This window comes from Pseudorca crassidens, chromosome 15 (genome assembly GCF_039906515.1).
Source record: "Pseudorca crassidens isolate mPseCra1 chromosome 15, mPseCra1.hap1, whole genome shotgun sequence".
Lineage (NCBI taxonomy): Eukaryota > Metazoa > Chordata > Mammalia > Artiodactyla > Delphinidae > Pseudorca > Pseudorca crassidens.
In genome coordinates, this window is record NC_090310.1 from 70572014 (window position 1) to 70599581 (window position 27568).

A 27568-nucleotide genomic window follows, 5' to 3' on the forward strand; every position below is an offset into this window, starting at 1 on the left:
AGTTTAGAGTAAGTATAAAATCAGAAAGAGAACCCCTGTGGCAAGTAAAAGTCAAGTCATTTAAAGAAACATGTTGTATTCCTCTTCTGAAATACCACCAAGCCATAGGGCTACCAAGGTGGATAAACAATGATTTTAGCCCTCAAGGAACTTACGGGCTGCTGGGCAAATCGGATAAGAAGTCGATTGTATTGGAAAGGTAAATGTTGAATGCTTCAGATAAATGGAGTAGTTATTCCCAGCAGTTAGAGAGATTAGAAACAACTTTATGAAGGAAATTTTGTTACAGTTAGGTCTTAAAAGAGAGGCATTTAAAACAGAGAAATGTGTCATTATGGACAGAGACGAGGAGTGTGAAAAGGAGTAACAAAGAATTGTCAAGTGATGGTTGCACAACATTGTGAATGTGCTAGCTGTCACTAATGGTAAATTTTATATTATGTGTGTTCTACCACATAAAAAAAATTTATCAAAATAAAAGATTTTAGATTACTGTTAAAGTATTTTCACATAAGTTGACATTTGATTCTGTTAGTAACCACACCAGACATGAACTAATGCCATCGTTTTACAGATAAATTTAATCTCTGAGAGGCCAAACTGTTGCCAGCCTTAAATGCCATGCTAAAGCGACTAGACCATGTTCTGCATTTGATGGAGAACCACTGGCTTGGAACAGAGGAGTGTCTTGAGCATAACCCGACTTGAGCAAGATTTACAGGCATTACACATAATCAAATCAATAAATACAAACTGTTGTACATGCTGCAAAGGATACAGGGTACCTATTTGAGAGTATGCCAGGGCACCTGATCTGGCTTCTGGGGTTTAGGAAACGCCTTTCTGAGAAAGTTATATTTAAGATGAGACTTACAGAATGAATAGGATTTATCCATGGAAAGGACAGGGGAATGGGCATTCCAAAGAAAATAGCCTTTTGAAATCCCTGAGGTAAGAAGGAGCTGCGTGTTCTTGAGGACTGAAAGGTGAACACCGTAATTGGAGTATAATGAGCAAGAAAGAGGCATGATGAGAGGAGACTGGAGAGAGGAATGCAGGCTAGATCTTCAGACTCTTCCTTAAAAAAAATTTTAAGTTTTTTTTTTTTTTAATGTGGACCATTTTTAAAGTCCGTATAGAATTTTGTTACAGTATTGCTTCTGTTTTTTGTTTCTGTTTTTTAATTATTTATTTATTTTTGGCTGCGTTGGGTCTTCGTTGCCTCACACTGGCTTTTTCTCGTTGCGGGGAGCGGGGGCTACTCTTCGTTGCGGTGTGCGGGCTTCTCATTGCGGTGGCTTCTCTTGTTGTGGAGCACAGGCCCTAGGTGCGTGGGCTTCAGTAGTTGTGGCACGCGGGCTTCAGTAGTTGTGGCTCGCGGGCTCTAGAGCACCGGCTCAGTAGTTCTGGCACATGGGCTTAGCTGCTCTGTGGCATGTGGGATCTTCCGGGACCAGGGATTGAACCCCTGTCCCCTGCATTGGCAGGCAGATTCTTAACCACTGCGCCACCAGGGAAGCCCTTGCTTCTGGTTTTATATTTTGGTTTTTTGGCCACGAGGCATGTGGGATCTTAACTCCCCGAGCAGGGATAGAACCCACAACCCCCTGCATTGAAAGGCAAAGTCTTAACCGGTGGATCGCCAGGGAAGTCCCTAAAATTTTGTCTATTATCCAAATCCAGTAGGAAGCCACTGGGTTTTAAAGAGGGGAATAATGCGATTTGTGTTTTAGTAACCTGTGATATAACTGATCATTCTGACTGCTGCTCTGTGGAGACTGGATTGGACACAGACAGGAAGTAGGGAGACCAGTAGGAGGTTGTTACAGTACTCCAGGCAAGAAATGGCAATGACCTAGACAAGATGATGGCAGTGGGGGTCGAGAGAGGGGAATAGATGCCAAATACATGTGTGGTCTACAGGCAGGATTAGAGTCGATAGTAGGAGAGTCTCTGAGGGTTAAGAGACTCGTTAGACAAGCTGGTGGAGCTCCTCAAGGGCAGAGAGCCAGCCAATTTTTATTCAGACAATATCCAGATAACTGCTGTGCACTGTAAGGATTTGTGCAGGTTTCTGAGTGATGGTTATGGTAGTAAACCTAGAAAGCCACCTAGATGTAGGCCCTGCCTAGAACCTTATACCCAGGACAGAGTGGCTCACTCTAGCAACTGGGGTTGGGATCCTGAGTCATGAAAAATGGTTAAAGCTTTGGCAAGTGGTACTGTTGAGGGGAAAATAAATGTGATTTCTTAAGCTTTCTGTCAGTCCTCCTCGGTTATGTCCCACTCAGCAGAACAGATCTTCAGAGGTCGAGGTTTTGACAGCATGTTAAATGGTTTTTTAACTGCACTGCCAGCAGGAGAAGCATTCTCTTTTTAGATAAAAAATAGAAAGATACAAGTAACAGGGATTTTATTTTCAATGAAATATTTCAAATATACAAGAATAGAAATAATGAACACTTATATACCTACCATCTGGCTGTGTCAAACCTTAACGCCATGTCCTATTTCAGTTGCTTCATTTCATAAAAAGTATTCTGAAAACCATAGCTTGAAGCCCACTAGGTACCATTCATCTCTTTCCCTAGAGAATACTATATTGAATTTAATGTTTTCATTCTTGTGTGTATTTTTGTATTTTTACAGTGTATTATGTGTGCATGAACAATATGTAGTATTGTTTTACAAGGTTTGATTTTAAATTAGATATGTTATTGAGATCGTTCTGCAACTTATTTCACCCAGCTTTGGTGTTGAGATTTTATTATCTTGATATACATTTCTAATTTATCCATTTTATTTGCTACATGGTATTCTATTATATAAAAAATTATCTGGGGCTTCCCTGGTGGCGCAGTGGTTGGGAGTCCGCCTGCTGATGCAGGGGACATGGGTTCTTGCCCCGGTCCCGAAAGATCCCACATGCTGCAGAGTGGCTGGGCCCATGAGCCATGGCCGCGGAGCCTGCGCGTCCAGAGCCTGCGCGTCCGGAGCCTGTGCTCCGCAAAGGGAGAGGCCACAACAGTGAGAGGCCCGCGTACCGCAAAAAAAAAAATTATCTGTTCTCTTGTCAAGAGACACTTCGGGTTTACAGTCATTAGCTAATATAAATAGTGCTGGCATAAACACATTTTCCTTGTGTATACAGACGAAAATGTCCCTTAAAAATTCTTTATTAGATATTTCCAAATTGTTCTCTAAAGTACTTGAACGAGTTTACATCACCACCATCCTCCCAACATTGAGCACAAGTTTCTCTTTTTTCCATATGTTTCTAAGATTTTGCTTTTTATATTTGGATCTTTGATCCACTAGAATGTATTTTTGTGTATGGTGTGAGGTTGAGATCTAATGTATTTTTCCCAAATGCATAACCAGTTGTCCCAGAACAATTTAGTTGTGTTACCCCTCTGTCATGTATCACATTTGTACACATATGTCATATTGTTCTGGGCTCTCTGTCCTGTTTCATTTGTCTGTTTCTTCATCAGTAGCATACTGTCTCAACTACTGTAGCTTTATAAACTCTTACTATTGAGTCGGACAAGTTTCCTTCGTCTCATTCTTCAAAATTGTCTTGGCTCTCTGCTGTTCCACATTAATTCTGAGATAAATTTGTCAAGTTCTAATGAAGACGATTGAGACTTTTCTTATAAGATTGCATTGAAATTATAGATTAATAGGGAGAAAATATTGAGATTATTTTACTGAATCTTCCAATCCATGAACATGTTATACCTCTCTATTAATTCATATCTTTGAATATACCCTTCAATATTGTCTTGTAATTTTCTCCATAGAGGTATTACACATTTTTTTAAACTTTTCTTAGAGACCTTATAGTTTTTTGTGCTATTGAATAAGTATTTTTCGTTGTTACATTTTTGTTTGTTGTTACTGGAGTGGTAATGCTGTTGATTTTTTTAATATTGATCTTCTATCTGGCAACATTGCTGAACTCTTAAAGTGTCTGTGTCTTTTTGGAGTTTCTATATAGTGACACTATTTTTATATTTTTAAAAAAACAATCATCCATGAAACCTTAACTTCTCACTAGTCAGCTATTGTCACAGTCAAATACTTGATTAATTTCTGTACTCAGTACCTTCTCTCTGGGTTTACTTGTTGAAATACATCCTTTATCATTTATTTAGTGAGTTTCCATAGGTGGCAAATTCTTCTTTTATCGGAAAGTTTCTTTATCTTCGTTCTTATGATCTGTCTTTTCTCCAGTAAAGATGCATCTTTATTATTGGCGATCTGTGGTGTATCTAAATATACATATATTTTTAAAGATACTCAGACTAGACTTTCAATTTGAGGACAAAAGCATTTTTATTCTAGAAAACTCTCGGCCATTATTTCTTCCATAGCTTCTAGGCCATTCCTCTCATTTATTTGTCTCTTTAGGTCTGGTCTTCATTTTCAGGGGAGTTCTGGAGACTTACTTCTGTTCACTAATTCTCTTTTTGATTATATCCAATCTAAAGTTTATCCCACCTATAATTTGTTTCAATTATTATTTTTGTTTTCAGGATTTCTAATTATTTTTATTTCATATTTACCTCATTTCATTTCATTTAAGACATGTGCTTATTTTATCATTCTTTTGTCCTTTTTAGTAGATGTTATATATATTTTTTTCTCTTGAAAGTCTTTGTTCTTTAAAATGTTACCTGAAGTGAATTCATGTACTAATTATCTTGTTGGCAGTTCTTCTAACCCATTTTCCTCATATATTTTGGAATTTGTTTGTAAACCCTTTTGAACGGGAAGTAGTTTTTGTCTGTGTATCATTCCCTTTTCCTCCTCTTTGCTCTCCACTTCTCTGCTCATACCTCCTGTCTTGGAGCGAGTCTTCTAACCCAGCTCAGCCCATGCTAACACAGCCCCTGGTTTCAGGTTGCCCCTTCTTGCATGGAGCACTTTCATTGCTACATGTTTGGAGTACAGTGATGATTAAAGCATGAATTCATTGACCTGATCTGACCCAAAAGTCTGTGAAGAGTAAGTTTTTGTCATAGAGGGTGAAGGGTGGTAACTGGTGGTTTTACTTCATGGAGGACTTTAGGTCCAGTTTATGGGAGGCTGCCACCATCATGGGGCTCTGCTGTACACCTTTCTGCTCAGCCTCCAGGGATTTCTCCTGAGATTCTTTGCTTGCTCTTGTATCTATATTTTGCTCATTCACTTCTTGCATGTAATACTGTTACACCTTTCTGCTCCATCTCTGCTCCTTCAAAAAATTTAACTCAAGCATGATATGACTTACAGATTTTTGACAATTTAAAAAATTTGGTTAGTCAGGGGTAAAAAAGCACAGCTGAAATGTGTCCCTTTGATGTACCCTGTCCTTGCCCCCTTTCTAGAAACTTGGATTGGTCTGCTTGTGGTCATAGCCAGCATTACACTACTTCTGGTCTCCCAGGTCATTGAAAGGATCAGGACTTCTGAGAGCCACAGTAACACATGCTCCAGTTACTGAAAAGATTGTCCTGAGCTCATTCACATCTTTATATACTCATCTTGGTTTGTTCCGCTTTTCCACCCAGGATTCCCGTTATACAGACATCTTCTTGCAAGTGTTTCCATTCCCTTCCTTTTCCACTCTGTACCTGGTGCCCGTATAATCTGAAATAGCAGGGAAATGACGGTCAGCTTTCTGGAACCTGTGTTTTCAACAAAACTCTCTGATCCCAGAAAAACCATGGATCGAGAGGTTGCAAAAGGACTGCTTATAGTAAGTTCTCAACTGCTAAGTCCAACCCCTGCCAAGCATTATCTGGTCTTGTAACCTGGGGAAGTAGGCCTTAGTAAAAGTAAGACTCTCAAACCAGCCTTAGCTTTATGAACAAAATTTATCATTTTTCTTTTAAATGAAGTACAGCAACCTTCAGTATCACTGTTGCTATCACATTGCATTCAATCATACTAAGATATTCTCAGTGCCAAATACCCACTTCTATTTTTTCTCTCTTTAGGACCTAGGGGTTTCAAAGATGTATGTGTCTACAACCTTTTAAATGTAACCATCTGGGATTACAGGGCTGGATTGAAGGAAAATGTCTTTGTAAAACTTGCTAGTTTTGGGAAGCTCTGATTTTGGTGAGTTTTATTAGAAGGAGAAAATAAGACGTGCTTATTTTTTAAAAAATTACATTCTGAACCTGACTTCTTAGTATACAGTTCTAAATTTTTAAGTGTAAGAGCTAGAACATTAAAGCTTCTAGATGATAATCATGGTAGAACATCTTCATTACCTTAGATTTCTTAGGACACAAAATAAACACTAACAATAAGCAGTTGATACAGTGGACTTTATTAAAAATAAAAACTTATGTTCAACACAGGACACTGCTAAGATAATAAATATACAAGTAACAGACTGGGAGAAAACATTTGCAACATGTATATCTGACAAAAGACTTGTATCTCAAATATACAAAGAATTCCTATCCCTCAATAATAAAAAAGAAAAAACATCCCCATAAAAAAGAGCAAAAGACAGACAGATGCTTTAGAAGGTAGAGGATTGGCCAGTAAAAAAGCACATGAAAGAGTACTCAGCATCACCAGTTATCAGTGGAATGCAGATTTAAACCACAATAAGATACTAATTCCAGTTCTAGGTAATTTTGCTGCAAATAAAATGAAAACATATGTCCACAAAAAGACCTATACAACAATGTTCATAATGCTATATTTATGCTAGTCTAAAACTGGAAACATCCCAGGGGTCCATCATCAGAATAAACACAGTGTAGTATAGTCAGACACATTAGAGATAGTCATGGAATATACCAGCAAGGTAAAAGGAGTGAACTGCTGATAAATACAACAACATGGATGAATCTTTAAAACACATTGAGCAGCCAGACATGAGAATCTAAACTTTATGATTCCACTTAAATAATATTCTAGATTAGTCAAAGCTAATCTATGATAATAGAAATCAGATTAAAAGATCAGTGGTTGCTTGGTTGGTGATCAACTGGGAAGGGTCATAAGGGAACTTTCTGGAATGACAGAAATATTCTCTAACTTGATGGGGTGTAGGTTACATGGGTTACGGATGGTCAAAACTGATCTAACTGTATACTTAAATCTGCATAACGTAAAATCTTTTTAGAAGATTTACTCAGAGTGAAAGGTTGAATAGGAATTATTGGAAGGAAAAATACTACTTTTATCTGAAAAGAATTTGAATCTATAAAGAACTCTACAAATCAATAATAAGACAAACATATTTAAGAATGGGCATGTATGGAAAGCTGGTTGGATTTTATTTTTAAACATAGTATAAACACATAGGGCCAGTTTATTGTCTTTTGTTTAAATTATGTATGTGTGGGGTTCAGATTGCTGTTCACTCTCTGGATTCTGTTTAGGGAAACTGAAGGGCACAGGGATATGCATACTTCTTAGAGGCCAGCCCTCTCCTTTTAGACCTAGACAAGGTGGCTCTTCCCACCACCCCCATCTCTGTGTCCTTATTTGAGAGAATCCTGGATCCTTGTGCCAGGAGCCTAGCCAACCTGTGAAGAAAATCTGGTCTTGTGGTTATCCCGTGAATGACTTACTTGTTAGGTTTTCTAAACTTTGTTTCACTGGTATGACTAAGGAATGAGCAAGTGTAACCCTACTGGACTTCGAAGACTCAGACTCAGGTTTTGGTAGGCCTGTGTGTATCAGAATGATGGGAGAGAGCTCACTTCTGAGCTGGAGACTGTACTGTTGAAGATGAGCCTTTCGTGTCCCGTCTTTTGTGTGTGTGTATATAAGAATGATTGTCAGGGAGATTTATTACTGACTTGAGATTTATTACTTACATGAGGAAAGTTTCTACCGCACTTTTTTCTTATTTGCCCTCGTTTTTTTCCTTTTTTAAGATGTGTAATTGCTTTTTTTTTTTGATTGCATTGGGTCTTTGTTGCTGCCCACGGGCTTTTCTCTAGTTGCGGTGAGCAGGAGCTACTCTTCGTTGCGGTGCACGGACTTCTCATTTCAGTGGCTTCTCTTCTTGTGGAGTGCGGGCTCTAGGGCATGCAGGCTTCAGTAGTTATGGCACACGGACTCAGCAGTTGTGGCACACGGACTTAGTTGCTCCGCAGCATGTGGGATCTTCCCAGACCAGAGATCAAACCCGTGTCCCCTGCATCGGCAGGAAGATTCTTAACTACTGTGCCATCAGGGAAGTCCTATTTGCCCTCTTAAATGTCAGAATGTACTTAGAAAAACCAGAGAGAAGTTTTCAGCTTCCCATTGACAGTATATAGAACTTGGATATTTCTCCTGTATCACTCAACTACTAAACCACCCACCCACAACACCAGGTAGTTACTGAGCCTCTTGTTTTGTAGCCAAACAAGCATATACAACTAGTCCACACACAGTTGTGGGAGAGTGCTGATGACTCATTAGCATAGCTTTCATTTCTGAATGTTAGGAGCTAGAAGCAGAAGACGTTTCTTTCTTTCTTCTTCCCTTCCCTTTCTCCCTTTCTTTCTCTCCCTCTCTCTCTCTTCCTTGAGTCTTCTTTGCTGTGCATGGGCTTTCTCTAGTTGCGGCGAGTAGGGGCTACTCTTCGTTGTGGTGCACGGGCTTCTCATCGTGGTGGCTTCTCTTGTTGCGGAGCACGGGCTGTAGGCTTGCAGGCTCAGTAGTTGTGGCTCGTGGGCTCTAGAGTACTGGCTCAGTAGTTGTGGCGCACCGGCTTAGTTGCTCCGCGGCACGTGGGATCTTCCCGGACCAGGGCTCAAACCCGTGTCCCCTGCATTGACAGGTGGGTTCTTAACCACTGTGCCACCAGGGAAGCCCCAGAAGACATTTCTTGCTCCATGTGCCCCACACACCTGCGTGCTCAGAAGGCCAGGTACCTTGACTGCAGTTCTTATGCCTCAAAGACCACATGTCTATGTCATAGGTAGAAATCACTGCAACTCTCTTCGGTTGTTGGCTGGGGGAACTAAGAGCCGAGATTCTTGAGTTTTCAAATTCTTTCCCTGTGTTCATGTCATATAGTCTGTTTCAGGCCTTGTAATATTCCCTGGCCCTTTTGGATTTCTTGGATTTTCTTTATTTTCCTTCCTTTCCTTTCTCACTTGACATTATTATCAGTCCTTGCTTGTGAACCTTTTTTCATTCAACAAGGTAACAGAAATCTTTTTCCATCACTGTTGATTAGATTGTCTTTTCACACCCTTTTTAAAACCTTTCATTGGCTTTAGAATCAATTTTTAAACCTGCCACTAAAAGCTCTGTTAAAAAAATGTCTTCCCAATAACACTGTTTCCCTCAGTCTCATTAAGAATACTTTTAAATGCAGAAGTTAGAAAATGGTGAATAATTATAGCTGTTCCTGGAAGTCACTGTGTTCCTTAGTAATTACATGTTGTTATCTTTGGTTCTGCTTCCTTGACAGTTCCATCAAATTGTGAATGATTGTCTTGAATTTAATGAAATTCAGTCCTAGCAGAAAACTGTTGTTGGGTCACAGATTCAGCAGCAAAGCTGTGATGCTGATGTGGGAATAGGGATGTTTATACCCTTTGTGTTGACAGAAGTTAATTTGGGGGACATGTCATGTGGGCTTTTCTTAAGAACATAAACATTTCACAAAATGAAAGCCAGAGGCTTTCTTAGCAATCAGACAAGAGCCAGTTCTGCTTGTCAGGGAAATGGGACAGCGTGAGTTCTCATCAGGTATATGCCTTGCTTAACTGAAGCTCAAGTTCCTTCTCTTTGGTTCAGAGCTCTGAACTTGGATATTCAGTGTCTGTCTTTACTCCACCGTCCCTAAGCAATCCACCTTTGGCGCTGGGTCTTTTGCAGGGTGAGAAAGACTGGCAGAAATATGAGACTGCTCGGCGGCTGAAGAAGTGTGTGGACAAGATCCGGAACCAGTACCGGGAAGACTGGAAGTCCAAAGAGATGAAAGTCCGGCAGAGAGCTGTAGCTCTGTACTTCATCGACAAGGTGAGAGCATCTTCCCGTCACGTCGTCTACCATGTTCATCTTAACGAAGATGTGGGAAGCATTTACTCCTCCAGGCCCTGTGCTATAAGTACTGCTGGAGAGGTAGTGATAGCCCAGACATCTGTGGTCCTGCTCACCTGATCTCTGGTCCAGTAAGGAAGGTAGAAGTGGAGAGAGAGGTGTTCAGTGTCTGATGCTGTCTAGATACAGTCTGCCTAATAGGAGGATCTTCATGAATCTGAATGTGCCAGAAATACTGACACTTTCAAACTCTTTCTGACAATGCACCACCCCCCCAAATTTTATTTTATATCACAACCCAACACATAAATATGTTTGTGTGTAACTGAAACAAATGTTGCACAAAATAATGCTTAGCCTTTCTATGAGCAGTGAATTCAGATGTCTTTTACTCTTTCTTGTTTTTAAACAGGATGGTTATAATCCTTAAAATTGGTTAAATAATCTGCCAATGTATCACAACTACAGTTTAGAAGTCAGTGCTTTGAAGATCAGTTTCTCAGCACTCTTTTGGAAGAAAAAGATTTCTTATTTTCCCCGGTTTTGCACTGAGTGTATTTATTTTAACACAAGTTCTTATTGTCTTAAAAATTAAGCAAAATTACGAGACTAGCTTTTTGAGTCTGATTGCTGAGAGTTTAAAATATGTTCTTTCCTCTATCCCCATTTGAAAGGACAAGAGTAAACAGAAGCTTAGATTTCTGGGAAAGTTTAATATCCCTTGACGATCCACACTTCATTTTATAAGGGAAGAAGCAACAATGCAGATCCGGAATTCCCAGGCCTTGCAAACTGATGCTCTGTCCCTGAAGAGAATTGGGAGGCTTCTGGTTTTGGTTTCCTACAGAGCCTGTGATGTTGACGTTTCTTCATTCATGCTTACCTTTTTTTTTTTTTTTCCATTCTCTCATCCCTGGGCAGCTTGCTCTACGAGCAGGCAATGAGAAGGAGGAAGGAGAAACAGCGGACACTGTGGGTTGCTGCTCACTTCGTGTGGAGCACATCAATCTGCACCCAGAGTTGGATGGTCAGGAATACGTGGTAGAGTTTGACTTCCTGGGAAAGGACTCAATCAGATACTATAACAAAGTCCCCGTTGAGAAACGAGTAAGTTAATGTGGCCTGAGCTCCCTGGCCTGTTTTTTCTTTCATTCATTCAACAAGCATTTGTTGAGTGCTTTTTCTGTGCTCTGTGCTTTGCTGAACACTAGAAGAAATGGCTTGAAAGAGAGTGGAGAGGTATTGTTTGGTGTCCTGTGTACCTCCTTTTAGTCCCTGCCCCTCACCCCATGCTACTTTACTGGAATGAGGGGCCATCTCCTGTGGCAGCATTCAACAGAGAATGCTATAGAGAGTTGGCCCTCACAATGAACTGCACATTAGGTTTATCCCATCACACTGTTTTAATGATCTAACCACACTTCAGTATTCCCTGGTCATGTTGCAAATTTGTCATTTTCGTAGCATTGCTCAACTTTCCCCCAACTCCTCATTCAGCAAAAAGGTAGCCCTTGAGTCCCCAGATCTCTGAGCCCATAGCTGAAGAGGGTGCTGCAGCACCACGGTCCGCCAGAAGTACTGGGCTTGAACTGGAGACCTTACAGAGTGCAGTACCCCAGTAGTCCAGCCCTTCAGCAGTCTGATGTTTCATCAGTAATTAGGTTTTGCTGGCTGTGGAAATGTTTCAGATTAAACAAAGCTAAAGAGATCTGACAGTTAAATGTAATATTTGAGTTTAGGTTGGATTCCATACTGGGGAGGTAAAGAACATCATTGGGTCAGCTGACAAAATTGGAATATGGACAATAGATTGGATAAAAATGTGTCAGTATAAATTTATAAAGCTGAGAAGTACTGTGTGTATATAAGGGAATATCTCTATTCTTAGGAAACACACTGAAGTATTCAAGGGTAAAGGGCCATAATTATGTAAGTACCCAGAAATGGTTCCAAACGAATAATTGTGTATATACACACATAAATGTGGAAAGGAAATGAGTGTACGTGTGCACTGCACAAATAGGAAATGAGGTAAAATATTAATGGTAGGTGGATCTGGGTTAAGGATATGGGTGTTTCTTTGTGCTCTGTGGGGTTGGTTGGTTTGTTTGCAAGTTTTAAGTTGCAGTTATTTCCAAAGTAGAGGTTTCAAAAATAATAATAATTAGGCTCTGCTTATTTCTTTTAGGTTTTTAAGAACTTACAACTATTTATGGAGAACAAACAGCCTGAGGATGATCTTTTTGATAGACTCAATGTGAGTGGGTAAACTGCACTGGGTTGAAGAGGGGTCCAGCCAGAGCCTCCCAAGGTCCTAAAGGAGAGGTCTGCCTGGGAGTGACTGGGGCTCTCCCCTCGGCCTGTCCTGGGGCACCCTGTATACTCTCCCTTCCTCAGGCACACAGCAAATCCATGGCCGAAGCCCTGGGATGGGGTGGACGAACCTTGCCTGTTACCCTCTGGCTCCTGCAGAGTCTTCCCTTGGCTGGATGCTTAGCCACCTGTGCTAGAGACCCAAGACCTGTCCCTGAAGTCTTATTGGGGAAGATCTTAATAGGGAAGGATACAGTTGCTTTATTGGCCTGCTTAAGATTGAAGTGTGCTTCTTTGGGAGGTACATGCAACTCTGTATTCTGGAATTCTTCTCCCATTTCCTAACTTCCCACTGGCAGGACAGTAAACTTGGCAAGGTGTAACTGCACTGGCATAAATTTCCTGGAGCTTGCCAGAAGGGCCAGGGTGGTATGTATGGCTTTTACCTAAATCCCAACATCCTCTTCGTTGCTTTGTCTCCTCCAGACTGGTATTCTAAATAAACATCTTCAGGATCTCATGGAGGGCTTGACAGCGAAGGTGTTCCGTACATACAACGCCTCCATCACGCTACAGCAGCAGCTAAAGGAACTCACAGCTCGTAAGTACTGCCTGACCAGATAGGGCCCATGGCCTTAGCGATGATGACCACTATCCTTACTCAGCTAAGTCCTAGATCTGTTCTACTTATCCTCCTTGACATTGTGACTGGAAACTTTTTCCCTCCATACCTCTAATAGAGGGCTAAGGCTTAGATGTATAAACAGATCAGTGCTGTTTCCCCTATTCCTACTCTAGCTTCTAGAATAGTTTTATGAAATGCTGACAGGGGCTTTCTGTCTGCTCTGATAATGCGTGCATTTTGTGTTTTATATCTATGTTATTTAAAAGCTCATAGAATGAAGATAAAGTGCTGTGATGTTCTGTTAAATTGGAGAGAGTAAGGCTGTCATGGTTACTAAAACAGCATAGGAGCAAATCCTTTCCCTGAGGTTTCTTTTTTTCCCTCTTAAGAGTTGGTAGTATTCGGGACTTCGCTGGTGGTCCAGTGGTTAAGAATCCACCTTCCAATGCAGGGGATGTGGGTTCGATCCCTGGTCGGGGAACTAAGATCCCACATACTGCAGGGCAACTAAGCTCACGTGCTCTAGAGCCCACGCGCCACAACTAGAGAGCCCGCATGCTGCAACTACTAAGCCCACGTGCTGCCACAAAAGATCCTGCATGTCACAATGAAGATCCTGCATGCCGCAACTAAGACCCGACACAGCCAAATAAATAGATAACTAAATAAGTATAAAAGAAAAAAAAGAGTAGGTAGTGTCCTCCTAAAAACTAGCTGCAGAAAGTATCACCAAGATCCACAAGCTTTTTTTCCTCTGGAGCCTAGTCACTGCTGAATTTCCACTGTCCTCTAGAAATATGTCAAATGGTATTAGAAAATGGTATTCAAAAAGCCAAAGATGGGTATGTTGAGGGTCAGTATTTTAGGCTGGGGCAAAGAATGCTATATGACACAAGTAAAAACATTTCTTAGATGACACTTTGTATTTTTCTTTCTGAAAGATATAGTGCCTTGTGGTTTTAAAATGTAAAATTTCTGGTCCCTTCATTTTACCCTCCTCTACAGGCTCTTTCTGTCCCAATTCCCATATTTTCTTCAGGCTATTTTGGGTGGTTAGATGGGGGAGGTGGGCACTGAGGCAAGCAGATGATTCTCTTGACTCTCAGATTTTGACCTTGTGCCTTGTGGGAACCTGAATTGATCATCTGAGTGAGATGAGGACCAGTAAAACCTTTACGTGAGGATAAAGCGCCGGGGAAGGGACATTGTGTGTTCTCTCTTCTTATACAGATGGACTCTTATTACCATGTTTCTTTCTTTACAGCTGATGAGAACATCCCAGCAAAGATACTATCTTATAACCGTGCCAACCGAGCCGTTGCAATTCTTTGTAACCATCAGAGGGCACCACCAAAAACTTTTGAGAAGTCCATGATGAACTTGCAATCTAAGGTATTTTGGATGTGGATGGTGGGGTAGCAAAATGAAGAGAAGCATGTCTGCTATGGGCATTTATACTCCACCCTTCTGGGTTGGGATATCAGAAAGGTTCATGCTAAATAAACGGAAATTTGGTAGTAACTATTGCTGATCAAGATACTGAATATCAGGTACTCATTTTTCAGCAAGTCTTTATTCTGTGTTGAGAAGGTAAATTTGATGTACCCTCTTTGAAATACTGCTAATTATTGTCCTTATACATGAGGATAATGGATATAAAGTCTTCACAATTCCTTTCCACAGCCCAGAAATACAACTATTTCCAAATTATATTGTTTTAAATTGAAGATGATGAAACAATATTTAATTTCCCCCTAATCCTAGCACAACTATTTTTATTTCTGCACATTCCACATGAATCATATTTTTATATAGCTCATCATCAAACATCTGTTGAATACAGGCTGTGTGCCAGAGCTGCTGCCCTAGAGGGAGAGGGTGATGTGCAAACAACTAGACACTGTTCCTCTTCCAGGTGCCTCTCTCCTTCCTCCAGCTCTGCCTGGTACTGAGCTTTTAAGCGGCAAGGCACTTAACATTTGATGATGTGCATTTCTGTGTTACCAATGGCTACATAACTAATCCATTCTAATGTATTAATCCACAATGAGAATTTGTAGATATTTCACTACAAAGCAGACACATGGGTTACAAAGTAAACCAATTATCTTGAAATATGTTTACCAAAAAGTCTGATACAGTAATAGATGTCCTTCCTTATTAATTTATTAAGTTAGATCTTAGGTGGGTCTGATAATTACTATAAATGTCAAGGTAGTCATGAATATAAATGATACTTTGATTTCTGCAGCAATATGAAAATATATGAACTAGCTATGGGTGATAAAGTCATAGATACTACTGATATTACTGTGTTCAATTGCCCACACTCATAACTGAAGAAGAAATGATGAGTTTCAACTAGAGGTTAATTAAACTACAGATTGATTCTTTTCCATCTGCGTTCACAGCATACTGTACTTGAACAACTGGAGTTTAAAAACTACTGCTGTAGAGTGAGGCTGCATACATATTCTGAGGCCCAGGGTGTTTTCCTTCTGTTGAAATTTCTTCCAGATAGATACCCAGCTGTAGTACATATGGGTCAGAAGACACACATAACCTGCAGTTCATGCTACAGATGCCATCTGGCTTTCCTGAAGGGATGCACACATCCACAGTAAATACATGTGTGTCCACAGACATCTCAAATCCTTGGATCATGTGACTGGCAGGCAAAGAACCTGTACAGACCGCCCATCCTAGCAGCTCTGTTAATGGCAGTCATCTGGTGCCGTTTACTCTCCTCATGCTATCATTTCAAGCCAGAAGTAAAAGCATGACTCTTCAGGTGGTATTTACCTAATTCAGGAGACCCCTCCCTGGAGCATGAGGAGGCCTTTTGTTGGTCTCACTCTGGAACCACTGTTTGGGCACCCAGGCTGCCTGCCAGACGAGCCCTCTAAGCACAGGAACCATCTCCTGTGTGCCCACAAAGCAAACACATGCCCCTGTTTGCCAAGTGAATCAATGGAGTCTTTGATGCTTTGAGAGAATTCAACATAGCCTGCCAATTTAGCATTCACAGAAATGGTTAAAAGATTGTGGTTTGTTGCATTTCTGGCCTAAGAATCTGGCTAGTAGTGTCTGTGATGCTTTTGTGTCAGTTCCTTCAGCTTGACTTTGGACAACATAGATGTTGGAAGTAAGCCATTCATAGTAAACATATTTAATGATTCTCTCACAATGGTGACCTCTGTTTCCAGTCTTAGGCTGTGCGTGTAAATCTAACAGACAATTCCAGGCTGAGAGCAACAGCTCAGTGTGTATGAGTCAGGCATGTATTTACTCGGCAGAGGTTCCCTTGACCTTACAGGTTAGCAAGGTAGTAACAGGTCAGGGGCTCTCCTGCTCCCAGCACTGTGAGCTCACTGCTTTGGGGCTCTAACTCCACAGTGTTGCTTAAGTAAGAAGAACTTAGGGCTTCCCTGGTGGCGCAGTGGTTGAGAGTCCGCCTGCCGATATAGGGGACACGGGTTCATGCCCCAGTCCGGGAAGATCCCACATGCCGCGGAGGGGCTGGGCCCGTGAGCCATGGCCGCTGAGCCTGCGTGTCCGGAGCCTGTGCTCCGCAACAGGAGAGGCCACAACAGTGAGAGGCCCGCGTACCGCAAAAAAAAAAAAAAAAAAAAAAAAGAACTTAGAACTGGTTCTTTCAAGCAAGAAAGACTGGAACTGCCTTTGTCTCTTCCTTTAAAGACTGGGTCCCCATGAGATTTCATTTGAAAAAAGAGCTCCACAGCTAAAAAAGTTTTCAAATCTGCTTTGGGTGATGACCATTTTAATTTCCTTCCCATCTCAGTTTTCTCTCCTTATAAAAACAGAATGCCAAAGCCAGGCCATGCCATGTATTGGCTTGGAACAGACTAAGCTGAGCTCTTTGGCTTCCTGGGTACCTTTTAATTGCCATTTTCTAGTCCCTCGGATATTCTCTTCAGTGCATCCTTCTTTCTTGAGAAGTTGGCAGCTCCTTCCCAGAGTGCTGGTAGAATCTGAGGAATGAGCTGCGCTCAGTAGATGCAAGGACCCTATCTCAGCTTCATAAAGAGTATCTCCTGCAGTTGTATTCTTAGAATGGAAGCGACAACCTGGCACGAGAGCCATTTGATAAACAGCTCTCACCTGTAGCCCTCCTCTCCCAGTATCTAAAACCGAAGTGTTCTCTGACTGTAAGATTAGCACCCACATTCCCAGTCCCAGTGGGTTCTTTTCCCTGAGCTTCTGGATTAATGGGGGCCCTGGGTCACTGCCTATAAAACCCTCATTTCTTCAAGGGTGACTGAAGAACGTAAATGGCCAAGTAACATTTGAATTCAGCACCCGCTGCACATCTACTCTGTGCCTTCATGAAGCCACCCCTAGTTGTTTTGACCTGGCAAACCACCAAGACAGCCTGCCTGTTGTAGACAACTTCTAGGTTTCATCCTCTCTTGAGGAGCCCTTCTTTGTATTCTCTGGGCTTACTTTATTCCTAAATCTTATTATTCTTCCCCACCCAGATTGATGCCAAGAAGGAACAGCTAGCAGATGCCCGGAGAGACCTGAAAAGTGCTAAGGCTGATGCCAAGGTCCTTAAGGATGCAAAAACCAAGAAGTACGTGCCTGGTGTGATACAAAGCTGGGGGTTGTTGTGAGAGAAAAAAGGGCAGAGCATCAGCCAGAGGCCCTAGCCTTTCTAGGGTTTCTGAGTGATGTCTTTTAGAAACCTCTGTACCTGGGGCTTTTCTGCTTTTACTGTCCCTGGATGGCACCATGGGGTTGCAGTGCTCTTGTCCAGAGGCCAGGCCTGGCTCTTGATGACTTCCTTTCTTCCAGGGTGGTAGAGTCAAAGAAGAAGGCTGTGCAGAGACTGGAGGAGCAGTTGATGAAGCTTGAAGTACAAGCCACAGACCGAGAGGAGAATAAACAAATTGCTTTGGGAACCTCCAAACTCAATTATCTGGACCCAAGGATCAGCGTGGCTTGGTAAGCACCGCACCCTTCTTGAACTCCACCTGCTGGCTTGAGAAGGGTGATGGGGGTTCCAAGAGCGTTGTCAGCTTTCACATGCAGTTCCTACGCTGCACACTTAGAGTCCTCTGGGAAACCTCTGTCTTCTGCTGTGCCCACTACAAATGCATTGGCACATCCTGGATGGTCCTAAATGGTCAACACTGTTACACCATCTTGGAGTGTGTTTGTTTGTTAATGCAGGTATGGTCCCTACCCCTAATGGAACTTTAGGAAAAGAATGGAGACTCTTAGTCCTTATTGAAGGAAAAATACAGAAGAGCCCACCCATCTACCTACACTTTAACTTTTCAATAACATTTTTTTTTCTTTACAAGTGAAGGAAGTAAGGTATGGACAAGGAGAAAAAAAAAATGAGAATACAGATCTGAGAAACCTATGCAAAGAGTTTGTGCTACTGTTTGCTTGTTTCCCTGTACCACTGCCCCGCCCTGGCCCCAATTTCCAAAATAAATGGCTTTTTTGGAAGATGCTTATTAGTTAACTTGAGTTATTATTAGCTTCTGGGCCTAGGAGGAGCAGTCATCTCCTGTGGCCCTGCTCCTCTGGGCCAGGGGTTCCAGCAAGCTCTTGTATCCTTTCGACTCTTTTTGCCCTGTTTAGTGCTAGAGGTTTGGTTAGCTTGACAGGCAATAGACTGCAGTGGTTAAGAGCATGGACTCTGGAGCCAGACGGCTTGGGTTCGCTTTTCAGCTCCATTTTAACTAGCTGCATGAGAATAAAAGCAGATTACCTAACTTCTCTGCCTTAGTTTTTCATCTGTACCTTTTTCATTTGTACATCTATAATAGCATCTACTTTAGAAGTCTTTGTCAAGATTAAATGAGTTAAGCACATGAAGCTCTAAGAAACATGTCTGGTACCTTATTAACTCTCATTCTCACCAGACGGATGTGAAGAAGGTGGCACATCCAAGCCTCAGCCTTGGGTCTGGCCCGTTGTTCCCTGAGACACACTAATCCCCGTTCTTTCTCCCTTGTCTGCAGGTGCAAGAAGTGGGGGGTCCCAATTGAGAAAATTTACAACAAAACCCAGCGGGAGAAGTTTGCCTGGGCCATCGACATGGCTGACGAGGACTACGAGTTCTAGCCTGTCTTGAGGGGCAGGAAACAGTTCTGTGAAAAGGAACAGTGTGGTTTGGGGCAGATGGATAAACTGTGAGCCTCGACTGCCCTCGCACCTGAGGGAAAGGGGCAGCAAGTCTTAACAAAGCAACATCTTTGAGAAAAGATAAACCTGGAAATATTATAAGGGAGAGCTGAGCCAGTTGTCCTATGGACAACTTATTTAAAAATATTTCAGATATCAAAATTCTAGCTGTATGATTTGTTTTGAATTTTGTTTTTATTTTCAAGGGGTCAAGTGGATGGGAATTTGTCAGAGTTCTGCCAGACAAATTCACTGTTTCACTGAAACATTTGGATTCTCTTAGCTACTGTATATGAAGTCCGATTATATTGGTGCGTTTTTACAGTTAGGGTTTTGCAATAACTTCTATATTTTAATAGAAATGAGTTCCTAAACTCCCGTCTCCCCCATTTCAGGAATTTAAAATTAAGTAGAACAAAAACCCAGCGCACCTGTTAGAGTTGTCACTATCTATTGTCATGGGAATCAGTTTTCATTAAACTTGAAGCAGTCGTGACATCGGCAGTGTTTTGGTTCAGACACCTGTTCACAGAAAAGCATGATGGGAAAATATTTCCTGACTTGAGTGTTCCTTTTTAAATGTGAATTTTTATTTCTTTTTAATTATTTTAAAATATTTAAACCTTTTTCTTGATCTTAAAGATCGTGTAGATTGGGGCTGGGGAGGGATGAGAGGGGGTGAGCGAGTCTAAGGATAATGAAATAATCAGTGACTGAAACCATTTTCCCATCATCCTTTGTTCTGAACATTCTCTGTGCCCTTTCAGATACCCATCTTTTTCATTTTAAACCCCAGTCTTTCACTTGAAAGATTTTATTGTATAAAAAGTTCCACAGGTCAAAAATTTAGAGGAAAATGAGTATTTGGTCCAAAAAAGGAAAAATAATCAAGATTTTAGGGCTTTTATTTTTTCTTTTGTAATTGTGTAAAAAATGGGAAAAAAACCACATAAAAAGCAGAATTTTAATGTGAAGACATTTTTTGCTATAATCATTAGTTTTAGAGGCATTGTTAGTTTAGCGTGTGTGCAGAGTCCATTTCCCACATCTTTCCTCAAGTATCTTCTATTTTTATCATGAATTCCCTTTTAATCAACTGTAGGTTATTTAAAATAAATTCCTACAACTTAACGGAAACTTGGTGTCTGCCTCTTTGTAACCCAGGGCCCCAGGCCAGAATGGAGCTCTGGGGCTGGGACTTGGAGTGGGATGTGGTCTGCCTGCTCCAGTGATGCCTTCCTCCCCAGGAGCTGGGGGCTGGGCCAGGCCTGGAAGGGGCTGCATCTGTCCTGCTGCCGTGGGTGTGGGTCACAGAGGAGGGAGCCAGAGTCCACATCCTTAGAAAAAGGCAGACCCAGGAAGTGAGGGCAAGTACAGAAAATCTACAAGAACAGGTGGGGTGCAAGAACTATATTTGGAGCATAGGGTAGGTTTATTGAGCAAGACGGAGCAAGTGTATTCAGGAGACAGATTTTGGAACACTTTCCATGTGTGCTGGCAAGAAGCAGTAGGAGCTTCTTTGGGTTTGCTTATGTGGCTAAGGTTACTGTTAGGATGGCAGGAATGAAGGGTACTAAGCCAATCAGAACACTGGATCCCAGAAGCGCTCTCCCAGATGGAATGCAGACTTCTTTTGTTGATTGAGAGAGGGAGTGGTCTGTGACCACTTCTCTGTGCTCTAGTACCTGAGCTGGCCAGGGTCCCTACAAAAATTGTTTTTCCATTCATCCTAGGTTACAGCTAAGTCTGGAATTAGGTTGAAAGGTGAGGTCTCCTGGTCAAATGGAGTCAGGGGGGCAGGAAAGCCAAAGTGGTCAGAACTGGTCCCTTAGCTAGCCAGCAGGCACAGGTGTACTCTGGGAGGAGAGCCATCTCCCTGATGGTCTCTGAAATTCCTGGGGCTGGGCCCACTGCAGAGAATCCTGAGGGGTCCTTGGCAGCCTGTATGTCACTGGCCAGTGAGGGAGGCAGCATTCACCCCAGGAAATAAAGGAGGTTATGTAGCCACCATTGCTTTGGAGCAAGAGATTGCAGCCAGGCATTTTTGAATTCTATGGTTCTGGGGCAGCTAGACCACTGAATGTAAGGAATAGTAACAAGAGAGGCTCGTCCAGTGCCTTATCAATACACTTCAGCAGGACCTGCCACAACCAGAGGACAAACCTTGGACCACAACTAGAAACCGGGGACAGGCGGCCTTACAGGCAGATTATACTGATGAGCACAAACTTGTGCCCACCTTTCCTGGCAAGGACCTTCCTTCTGCTGAGGGCAGGTGCAGGGCAACTAGATACTGGTCAAGAATGGTTATGAAGGACATCCTGGGTGGTGGCAACAAGGCTGAGAGAGCAAGCCAGAGAATGGGAAGCTGACCTGGCCACTGCAATGAGGGAAGAGTCTAGACAGGTAGGTGAGGGCCAGGTATGAAGGGCCCCGAAGGATGCTTGAACACGGAGTCAGGAGACCACCCCTTCCTATTCATCTGGCAGGTAGGTTCCCTCCTCCCACTTCCAGCCTCATCTGGGAGCAGAGGCCAGATGTGCAGGGTCTGACCCACTCCCTCCTCTCAGGCTCCTCCATGATGCTAGAGTCCAGCTGTGGGCAAAGGGAGACCGCTTCCACACGCTACCACAGCCAGACATCCGGGTGCTTGCTTGCCTCCGCCCTCACCCGCCACGTCTGGTCAGCCCGTCCGTTCTCCCTGTCAAGTCTACCTCAGGCCTCTCCCACATTTAAAAAAACAAAAACAAAAAAAAACGAGAAAAGAAACCACAACTCCCAACCCTTTCCAGCCACCACCCCCTCCCTCTCTCTGTTTCACAAGCACCTGGAATGCGTCATCTCTACCACCCGGTCACTCCCCCACCCACTGCAACTAGCTTCTGCCCCATCTTGCCTCCAGTTCCCCCTCCACTCGGACCACAATCACCCATGAATGAACGACCAAACCACTAAATGGGCTCTGCTTCTGCATCTTATTTAAACTCACTGTGGCACTGGACACTTGACCACTTTTTTTTAATTACTATTGATACATATCATAAATCCACCCATTCCAACTGTACAGTGATTTTTAGTAACTTGAGTGAGTGGTGTAGCCATCACCATAAATCAGTTTTAGAACTTCTTCCCCCCAGTAAGATCCCTCATGCCCACATACAGTTAATCCCCATTCCCACCTCCAGCCTCCACTAATCTACTTTCTCTATAGATCTGTCTTTCCTGGACATCTCACATAAATGGAATCATACAACGTGTGACCACTCCCTTAAAGCACTTCTCTCGGGTTTCCATGGTGCCACCCTCTCCTGATTTTACCCCTCCCTCTCAGGCTGTTGCTTCTGTTTCCTCCTCTATCAGGTCCTTAACTGCTGTGGTTCTCTTCTCAGCCTAGCTGATTTCATTCACACTTGAACACGATGACCTCCACATCATTTCCTACAGCCTAGACCCCCTTCCTGAGCTCCAGACACATACTGCACTGCCAACTACGTCTCAGTGGGGATGTCCGTGTTCAATCTCAAGTCTGTAGAACCGAGCTCAGTACCTACCACTCCAAGCCCACTGTGCCTGGTTTCACATCTCAGAGAAAGGCACCACCATCCACTCTGTCCCCCAACTGGAACCTAGGGCAGCCATCATCCTTCACATCTTTCTCTCACTTCCACAACCAGTAAATCACCAACTCTGATATCACCTCCTAAATACCACATACACCAAATATAGGTATTTCCTCCACAGAAAACTTAAAAAAAATTTTTTTTTTCTTCTGAGAAAAGTGTTTACTTATATTTCAGTCCTTACAAAATCCCTCATATATTGCGTTATTCTCTCAACTGTTTCGAACCGAAAAGCACTTTCTGGAGAAAACACATTATCCTGAAATGACCTCAGTCAAGCTAGTTTTGGATGATTATAAGTAGTCCCTTGACAAAACGAGTAAACAAGGAGGCAAAGAAATTTACCACAGACGCGGTAATTATTTCTCACAATCCCAAGTATTACATGTAAACAGGCCTCTTCAAGATCACTTTAAATAGCAAAACGGTGTTGATTTTTTCAGGTTTGAAAATGATACTGCAGTTATGTATGTATGTTTTTAAAGAGTCTTTTAGAAAAACACTGAAATATTTATAGATAACATTATAGAGCTAAGATCTGTGTCAAAATTATATGGAAGGGGTTAGCGGGTAGAGTCTGGCACAAAACAAGAGTGGCCACCAGTTCATAATTAAAGCTGGCTGATGCTATCCTGTCTCCATTTATATATATTTGAAATTTTCTGTAACATTTTTAAAGCAATACAGTTTAAGTGGTGATTATGTAGATCATTAATATATATCTATGGGAGAAATGAAAAGAAACCTGTTTTAATGTTATACAAAAAGGTAATTATGCTTAGGTTAACATTTCTAGTGACAGTATCACATACTGATTCAAAAAGTATTTTCTCTGCAACAACACAGATGAATCTCAAAAACATTATGCTGAACATAGACCCAAGGGTACATACTCTATGATTCCATTCACATGAAATTTTAGAACTCACATAACTAATCTGTAGTGACAGAAAGTAGACAGTGATTGCCGGCTGGGGGCAGGGGAGATTGACTGTAAAAGGACACCCAAACACTTTTTGGGGTGATGGAAATGTTCTATGACTTAACTGGGTGGAGGGCACATGAGGGTATACATTTGTCAAAGCTCACCAAACTTCACACTTAAAATGGGTGCATTCTGGGCTTCCCTGGTGGCACAGTGGTTGAGAGTCCGCCTGCCGATGCAGGGGACGTGGGTTCATGCCCCGGTCCGGGAAGATCCCACGTGCCGCAGAGCGGCTGGGCCCGTGAGCCATGGCCGCTGGGCCTGCGCATCCGGAGCCTGTGCTCCGCAACGGGAGAGGCCACAACAGTGAGAGGCCCGCGTACCGCAAAAAAAAAAAAAAAAAAGTGTGCATTTTAGTCTATGTAAGTTATTCCTTATTAAAGCTGATTTTTCAAAAGTGCTCTTTCTCAACTGAGAAGGAAGATGACGTGCTTTCAGAAATTATACTAGATGACTCAAAAAGTGTCTTTAATGGCGACAACTATATAGAAGTCAAAGATTCATGTAAAGAGGGACTTCCCTGGTGGCTCAGTGGTTAAGAATCTGCCTGCTGATGCAGGAGACACAGGTTCGAGCCCTGGTCCGGGAGGATCCCACATGCCGCGGAGCAGCTAAGCCCATGCGCCACAACTACTGAAGCCCGCATGCCTAGAGCCCATGCTCCACAAGAGAAGCCACCACAATGAGAAGCCTGCGCACCGCAATGAAGAGTAGCCCCCACTCGCCACAGCTAGAGAAAGCCCACGTGCAGCAATGAAGACCCAACACAGCCAAAAATGAAATAAATAAAATAAATTTAAAAGATAAATAACTAAAATATGTAACTAAATAAACTTATATGTGGACATCTGAATCATGCATCTCTAAAAATATTTATCAATACATTTTAGTTGCAAAAATAGCCACAAAACACCTGGAGTGTGACCTTATTGTGAAAACAGGTGACTGACTGTCTTATATTTAGAGCTGCCATATCTTAAGGCATACCCCTCACTTTGCTCTGTCCCCACAGCCACCAACAGGTCTAGTAAGGTCAGCTGTCCCTTCCCAGTGCTCCAGGGGCCCTTATCACACTAAATTGTCATCTGTTGACAAATGTCTGTTGGCATTTCTCTCTCCACTACTGGAGTGGGAACTCAGTCTGATTCATTCTGTCTCAGTGCTATAGAGGAGGCATCAGGAGTGTTTGTTGGAAGAAGGGAAGAAAAGGTGGAAAAACAGCAGGTCCGGCCTGGCCTGTGCCAGTGGCTAGCAAGGGCACTCCCCTTCTCTGCCTGCAGCGAAGCAGTTACAGTATCCCTGCCACCTCCCTGAAGAAGGGACATCTGGAGTCCAGCTCTCCTGCCTCAACATCTGGGTCCCATTAGAGGAGCCCATCAGCAAAGGGGAAGCAGGGTCTGCAGAGAGAGCAGAGTCCTGGCCTGGTTTCCCCCTGAGGGACAGAAAACACGAGGCTCTGGAGAGTACCTCCCAGGTGAGCAGAATAAGACAGAAAAAGTGTGAGGCCCAATGACTAAGGTGGAGCCAATGGATGGATACTGGGGATGAGAGCTCAAAAGACAAGACTGCAGGTTGTGGGATGGAGTTCAAAGTGCACTAAGGTGAATGCTTATTAAGTACCAGCTGTATGCTTAGGAGCAGGCTGGCTGACTCAGATGCTGGAGAAGGGCTGATCAGACATCTAACATAAGAAACTACTGAGTAACAATTTTAAAAAGTTTAAAGAAAAGGGATAAAGTTTCATGCATGGATCAGATTTGATGCTGCAAGTCTATAAATCTGCCTACCTTCAACTGTGGAAGGGGCTTCACTAAGCTATATTTTTATACCTTCTATATTCACTCGAGGTCATTACAAGGAACAATGAAAACTGTGTCGGCATTTGCTGTTAATCTGCTGAGAACATTCTCCACTATTTCAATCAAATAAGTGTCCACTTGAGAAACTTCTTTTATAACTTAAACCCAGGAAAATTTTTCTCCCCCAAGGAATCAATTATCAGAATAGAAGGAGTTTTTGCTTTGGCTACCAGGAAGCTCAGCCAACATTCAATTCTCAATCACAGCCGCCATGTTAACCCATATTAACCAAATTACATTCCTCCTTCGGGTAACAGCATATCCCATTTCTACAGTACAATATTTTTGCCTTTTAAGAAATGTTTCAAGTACTTAAAAGACTAGAAAGAAGACATCTGTGATGGGCACAGTGATGTGCCACTCAGATTCCCCTTCAAGGAAGCACTTGTTTCCGGGAAACCTGTCAGCTCCCTAAGACCACCGTGCCTGCAGACAGCTGTCTGGCCAAGGCTGTGCTCTTCCCAAGACAGCCCACATTCAATGGCTTATTGAGGTGCTGCAGCAGAGCTCCCTGGGGGGCTGGCTGAGGCTGTCGCCAGGCCTGAATCACAGCTTAACTTCTCCCTGCGTCCCCTCCTGTTTCCTTCCCTCCCTTCCACAGTGTTGATCCCAAGGGCACTCCCTAAAAAATGTTCTGCACACTAACCTCTGACACAAAGCCTGCTTCCCAAAGAACCCAGCCTGTAACAGCATTTAACCAAATAACTGAAAACAGAAAACACATCAGGTATGGGTATTAAGGAAGGGGTAAGAAAACACAATAAAATGTTCATACCTACATGGAAGGCAACACAGCATGGACTCTGGATGGGTTTGAATCCCATCTCTGCCACCTCTTAGCTATGTGTCCACGAGTATGCCTCTCAACCTCTCCATGCCTCAATTTTTTTTCTGTGAAATGGGGACAATGAGAGAACTTATCTCAGTGCTGTAATGAAGAGTAAATGAGCCAAGGGGGTAAAGCAGTTATACTACATGCCAAGTGCTGTTCTAAGTGTTTGCTAAATAAACACCTGTGGGGTCAGGCCCACAAGGCCAAAGGGGCAACTCGGCTGGGACTCCCCCCCAAACTCCAGGCACAGGTACTGGCATAGCCGGAGCATGCTGAAGCATGAGTGTTGACAGAAATAGGCCCAAGCCGGGCTAGCTTTGGTGATGTCATCTGTGTGGGCCTTGCGTGGGTGCTGGGCTGCTCCCTCCCAGCCAGCGCAGCTGCAGGCACTGCCAGTAACACCCACGTACCCATATATATGCTGAGCTGGGGGAAGCCCATACCAGTCACACCCTCTGCACACCCTGCTTTTCCTGAACCTACTTTGGTGGAGGGAGGCACCTGAGACCTGGGATGCTGGCTCAGAAGTCCCAGGAAAAAATGGGGCCCTGCTTCCTGATTAAGAGCCTGGCACTAGACTGAAAACTTGAGATCCTGTTGGCAGGGATTTCTGGAGCCCCCGGAGGCCCGGACCCAGAGGCAAAAGTAAAAGCAAAAGCAAGGAAGCATGGGCTACATGTCGGGAAGCTCTCAGAAAATGGAAAAATGGAGATTTTTAGAAAGCATCACCACCCACAGGCTGCCCAAGTTGGCCCAAGAAGTAAATGAGGGCTGCAGCACTTAGGAGGCCTCCTGGAAAAACGGATTAGATCAGATAAGCAAGGAGGGGCCCAGTCAGCCCCAACCTGTCTTCCTGGCCTCATCACCTCCCGTGTTCCCTCTCATTTAGTAAACTCTAGCCCTCTTTCTATTCCTAAACTTACTAAGCTCTTTCTGGTCTCAGGGCCTTTGTACATGCTGTTACCTCTGCCTGGAAAGTACTTTCCTCCAACCCACCTCTAATAATACACCCAGCCATCTCCTCACATCCTTTAGGCCTCTGCTGATGTCTTCTTGTCTATTAGATCTCAAGTAAGTCTCCCTAATGTTTTAGCTCATAGTCCTCTGTTCTTTTTCTCCATAGCCTCCATGATAATTGTCCCTACATAACAAAGTGTTTATCTAATGTCTGTGAAT

At 42.8% G+C, this 27568-nt stretch overlaps 1 protein-coding gene and 2 long non-coding RNA genes across 5 annotated transcripts in view; 1 reads left to right on the forward strand and 2 right to left on the reverse strand.

Annotated features, from left to right (window-relative positions):
- The window catches only part of TOP1 (DNA topoisomerase I), an 86310-nt gene extending 66077 nt beyond the window's left edge, over nt 1-20233 (forward strand). For both annotated transcript variants that reach the window (XM_067708139.1, XM_067708140.1), the window contains 8 exons: nt 9835-9978; nt 10921-11106; nt 12188-12256; nt 12799-12913; nt 14202-14329; nt 17437-17531; nt 17753-17902; nt 18934-20233. In XM_067708139.1, the coding sequence (XP_067564240.1) occupies nt 9835-9978; nt 10921-11106; nt 12188-12256; nt 12799-12913; nt 14202-14329; nt 17437-17531; nt 17753-17902; nt 18934-19036 (990 nt within the window). In that variant the 3' untranslated portion in view covers nt 19037-20233. The remainder of the gene's footprint in view (nt 1-9834; nt 9979-10920; nt 11107-12187; nt 12257-12798; nt 12914-14201; nt 14330-17436; nt 17532-17752; nt 17903-18933) is intronic.
- The window catches only part of LOC137207839 (uncharacterized), a 94683-nt gene that overhangs the window by 64666 nt on the left and 2449 nt on the right, over nt 1-27568 (reverse strand). Inside the window, exons 3-4 of one of the 2 annotated variants that reach the window (XR_010935319.1) lie at nt 26336-26451; nt 571-5634 (exon numbers count right to left, since the gene is read on the reverse strand). This is a non-coding gene — a long non-coding RNA (uncharacterized lncRNA). Of the gene's footprint in view, nt 1-570; nt 5635-26335; nt 26452-27568 lie in introns of those variants that run through there. The other variant, XR_010935318.1, reaches the window with a different exon arrangement.
- Nucleotides 7821-9839, reverse strand: LOC137207840 (uncharacterized). The gene is made up of 2 exons (XR_010935320.1): nt 8380-9839; nt 7821-8292 (listed from the first exon to the last, which is right to left on the reverse strand). It is a non-coding gene; the product is annotated as an uncharacterized lncRNA (long non-coding RNA).